The sequence below is a fragment of the Octopus bimaculoides genome, chromosome 1 (assembly GCF_001194135.2).
Source record: "Octopus bimaculoides isolate UCB-OBI-ISO-001 chromosome 1, ASM119413v2, whole genome shotgun sequence".
Taxonomy (NCBI): domain Eukaryota; kingdom Metazoa; phylum Mollusca; class Cephalopoda; order Octopoda; family Octopodidae; genus Octopus; species Octopus bimaculoides.
In genome coordinates this window covers 87443090-87447395 of record NC_068981.1, presented here as the reverse complement: position 1 = coordinate 87447395, position 4306 = coordinate 87443090, and the positions used below count along the sequence as shown (strand labels likewise).

The following is a 4306-nucleotide window of genomic DNA, read 5'->3' as shown; positions in this document are numbered from 1 at the left end:
ATACGACGGGCCTCTTTCAGTTTCCGTCTACCAAATCCACTCACAAGGCTTTGGTCAGCCCGAAGCTATAGTAGCAGACACTTGCCCAAGGCGTCACGCAGTGGGACTGAACCCAGAACCATGCGGTTCGTAAGCAAGCTACTTACCACACAGCCACTCCTATGCCTATTTATATTGTATAGACATATTTATATATAATTGTATATTTTATGCTGTTTGTAGGTTTCAAGTGAACAATGTCTTCTGGACAATCGAAGAATGGCTCGAGTTCCACCAAAAGTGAAATCCCCTGATGAAATAACAGAAGCTGATTTAGAATTGGTTGCTGAGTATGTTAGCCAAAAGAAATACGACAGTTTATGTGTAAGTATAAGTATGCTGTTAAATTTTGGAGAATTTAACCCTTTAGTATTTAAACTGGTCATATCCAGCTCATATTTTCTACTTGTTTTACATTAAAACTGGCCTCTCACACCTACCCTACAATGTTATTCTACAAATAAGCAATTGTCCCAATGAACACTTGAAGTTTTCAGATAACGCATTATTATTTCAAAACAATGTGAATAAATATGCATTACATTTGACAGAATAATCTGAATGCTAAAGGGTTAAATTTTAACTTATATTTTATTAAATTTAAGACTTAATGAAACCAAATGATTCTTTAACCCTTTTGTTACTATATTTCTGACCAAGATACACCCCTCATGAGTTTCAATTAAATTCTAAAATAATCATGAATTTAGACTAGTTTCATTAAACAACTGCAACTTTTTTTCCATATCAACATATTAATGTGATATTTGGAACATAATTGAAGAAAGGGTTATTAATTGTATTGCATATTTTTTGTCTCAAAGTGACTCTAATTACAAGTAAATCCAGTTAAACTGAGCAAAATGTAAAAAATTGTTTAAGCATTACCATAGAAAATGAATCATCAGCTAATATTCAATTGGGTATGCAACAAAATTTTAATATAGAAGAATTGTGCACATCACTAGATTATCAGTTGAATTTAATGCACATAAGAACAGGTAAAATAAAATGAAATGCTGGAATTTGTTTTTGAAGAAAACTAGAAAATTAAATACATTAACTAAATGAAATATACTCACACACATACATGAATACACAGGAACATATATAACTAAAATTTACAATAGAAATTAAATCAAAACTTGTCACTCACCTTACAGGCAAATTTGCTTCACAAATTTTCCAAACTTTGAGCTCCCATTTCGTGGGCCTTCCTGGCATATATTGTTGGAAGCGTACCCTTCCTTTATACCTCACCATGCCCTCACCGACGGATAAGTATGTCTCTAGGTTGTAAAATGTTTTATATGCATTTTTAACGCAGTCGATGAGGGGTCTTATTTTAAATAAGGGATCAAAGTTTGGTTCTCTACGTACTGGGGTACTGCTAGTATCTCTCACATGTAAATACCAGTTCAGTTTCACAAATCTGTTTTGGGTGGAATGTGGTAGACAGCTCATTCTGTTATTTATGCTTATAGGGTTGCAAAGAGAAATAGATCATTGTAGTAACTCAATCAAACCAATTACTTATCTAATGTTTGGCTATGTGAATATTTGTTTATTCCTTAAATAAAGTAATGAAATCATGGGCTTGGATGAGATTACTTAGTAATACAAAATTTTAATCTGTTCCCATTTTTTCTTTTTGTTTTAGGGTACAACATGCCATCAGTGCCGGCAAAAGACATCAGATATGAAGACTATTTGCCGGTCATCTAACTGTGTTGGTGTTCGTGGTCAAGTAAGTTGGAGGTTTTGCAACTCTTACATTATGAGTTAACCCTTTAGCATTTCAACCGACCATATCAGGCCCAAATATTCTACCTGTTTTATGCTACCTTAGAATGTCATTTTAAAAATAAACAGTCACATCATTGAAATCATAAAGTTACAAGATAATGCATGATTAACTCAAAACAATGTAAATAAATAAGCATTATATTTGACAGAGTAATCTGAATGCTAAAGAGTGAGACATATTTTGGATTAAATATATTTTACATTATGGATTGAATACATTTTAGAAGTTAGTGTATTGTGTCTAATTGTTAATTGATTCAAAGATAAACTAACTGTAAAATGTATTCCTCGTTTATAATTTCAATAATTTTTTTTTTTACTTAAGTTTTGTGGACCTTGTTTAAGGAACCGGTATGGTGAAGCTGCTGTTGATGCACTCAAAGATGCGGTAAATATTTTTAATTTGTTAGACTTACTTGTTTATACTTACAGTGTATTAGATTCACTTAAGTGTATCCTCATTGTTTTTTTTCTCTCTCTCTCGTATAAGAGACAGGCTGGATATTTGTACAGAAGCGCTGTGTGTACCACCCACACTTAACAAAAAACCTTCTCACATACTCTACCACAACAAACCAAACTACATCACTACATCTCTTCTCTTCCTTACATTTCCACTTCATGTACTATGATTACCTTCCTCTCCCCAATCCTGTTCTCTTTGCCCTGTGCCACTGTATCATTGATCTCTGCTTGTTCCCGACCTGAGCGATCTACCCACATGCCCTGTCTCACTATATTATTGCTATCTGCTAGCTCCCGACCTGGTTGTTCCACCCACACATAACAAGAAAACTATTTCCTTACCCTACCCCAACAAACCGATTTACATCTCTTTCTCACATTTCCTTCTTCATACACTATGCCTAACTCTTACTCCCCAATCTTGTCCTCACACCCCTATTCCTCTGTATCATTGCTATCTGGTAGCCCCTCCAACTCTATACCCAGGTCTATTGCCACTTACTTGCACTCTTTAATCACACTTCCTTTGCAATATCCTGCCACTTATATTATTGCATTTGAACCATGAGGGTATGCCCTGGCACTTGCCACCATCTCTATATCTCTCTTTTCCTTTACTCAACCATCTCATTTATATTCTGACCCCCCGCCCCTTGTGAGTATGCCCAGCATTTTGCCACCATCACCATCCTGCAGTTTCCCCCTCTCTCTCTCTCCTTCTCCTGCACTTCCCTTAGGTTGAGCAACCATGTATTTTCTTTGTGGTAGCGCACCTGTTTCTGTCTTCATTCCTGATCTTTCTCTCTCTGGCTGGGTAACCTTGTACTTCCTATACAGCAAAACACCTGTATCTGTCTCACTATAACCTTTTCATCATCACCTCCTCTAATGCCTCCTCCTCTTTTTAAAGTTTTTTTTTATGTCTTGCAAGTACTTGATGACCCTGTCAGTGCAGGTGCCACTTAAAAGCATCCAGTTCACACTGTAAAGTGATTGGTGTTCGGAAGGGCATCCAGCTGTAAAAACCTTGCCAAAACTGACCTTTCCTATGCTTGTGCCACATAAAAAGCACTACTCACCTCGCCTGTGCTTGTGCCACGTAAAAAGCACTAAGTCCACTCTGCTGAGTGGTTGGTGTTAGGAAAAAGTCTGCCGCAACAATCACAGAAGTCTGGTACCTGGATAGTTTTGTGTGCTTGTCTGTAATTTAATACAGCTAAACCAGTGCATAATGGGAAAATACTCAGAAAGTAAGGTGCCCCTGAAATGTGAATACAAACAGAATTAGGCGTAAATCGGACCATGGATTCCTGAGATATGCGATTTTTTTCGGGTACCTTGAACTATTGGTGACCCAGTAGGTCACGGGTAGTCTATTATATATATATATATATATGTGTGTGTGTGTGTTGCCTTTGTCTCCCCATCACCACTTGACAACTGCTCTTGGTGTGTTTACATCTCCCATAAGATACTGATAAAATAAGTACTAGGCCGAAATAAATTTTGGAGTTGATTTGTTTGGCTAAAAATCCTTTAAGGCAGTGCTCCAGCATGGCTGCAGTCTAGCAACTGAAGCAAGTAAAAGATAGGATATATGTGTATATAATAAGTTACTAGTGAAATAGAGCAAAATAAAAATTTGCTTATCAGGAAAATTGTTCCTGTGTTAAGATTGAAAGGAATTTATACAAAAAATTTACGGAATAAGTGCTACAAGCATTAACAAGTTATTCTATTTTGAGAGATTATTGTGAATGAGATAACTTTCTCCAGTTTACCACTTTTCTGTTGCCTGGTTACAGTTTTATTTGTATTATAGATAACTTGTTTAAAATCTTCTTGTCTATGAATATTGTGTTAACAAGGTGACCATTTTGGTGCTACTTGTTGTCGCTTTATTTTTTTAACCTAGCTTTATTTATTTTTTTTAACCTAGCTCATACTGCTTTCCCAAATGAATGTCTCTTTCTGCCAACATTTTAAGAATAAAATC

At 35.8% G+C, this 4306-nt stretch overlaps 1 protein-coding gene across 1 annotated transcript in view; it reads left to right on the top strand.

Moving 5' to 3' along the window:
• LOC106876324 (cell division cycle-associated protein 7) overlaps positions 1-4306 on the top strand; it is a 44757-nt gene that overhangs the window by 33923 nt on the left and 6528 nt on the right. The window contains exons 6-8 of the mRNA XM_014924824.2: positions 223-363; positions 1700-1786; positions 2171-2233. Coding sequence (XP_014780310.1) covers positions 223-363; positions 1700-1786; positions 2171-2233 — 291 coding nt within the window. The remainder of the gene's footprint in view (positions 1-222; positions 364-1699; positions 1787-2170; positions 2234-4306) is intronic.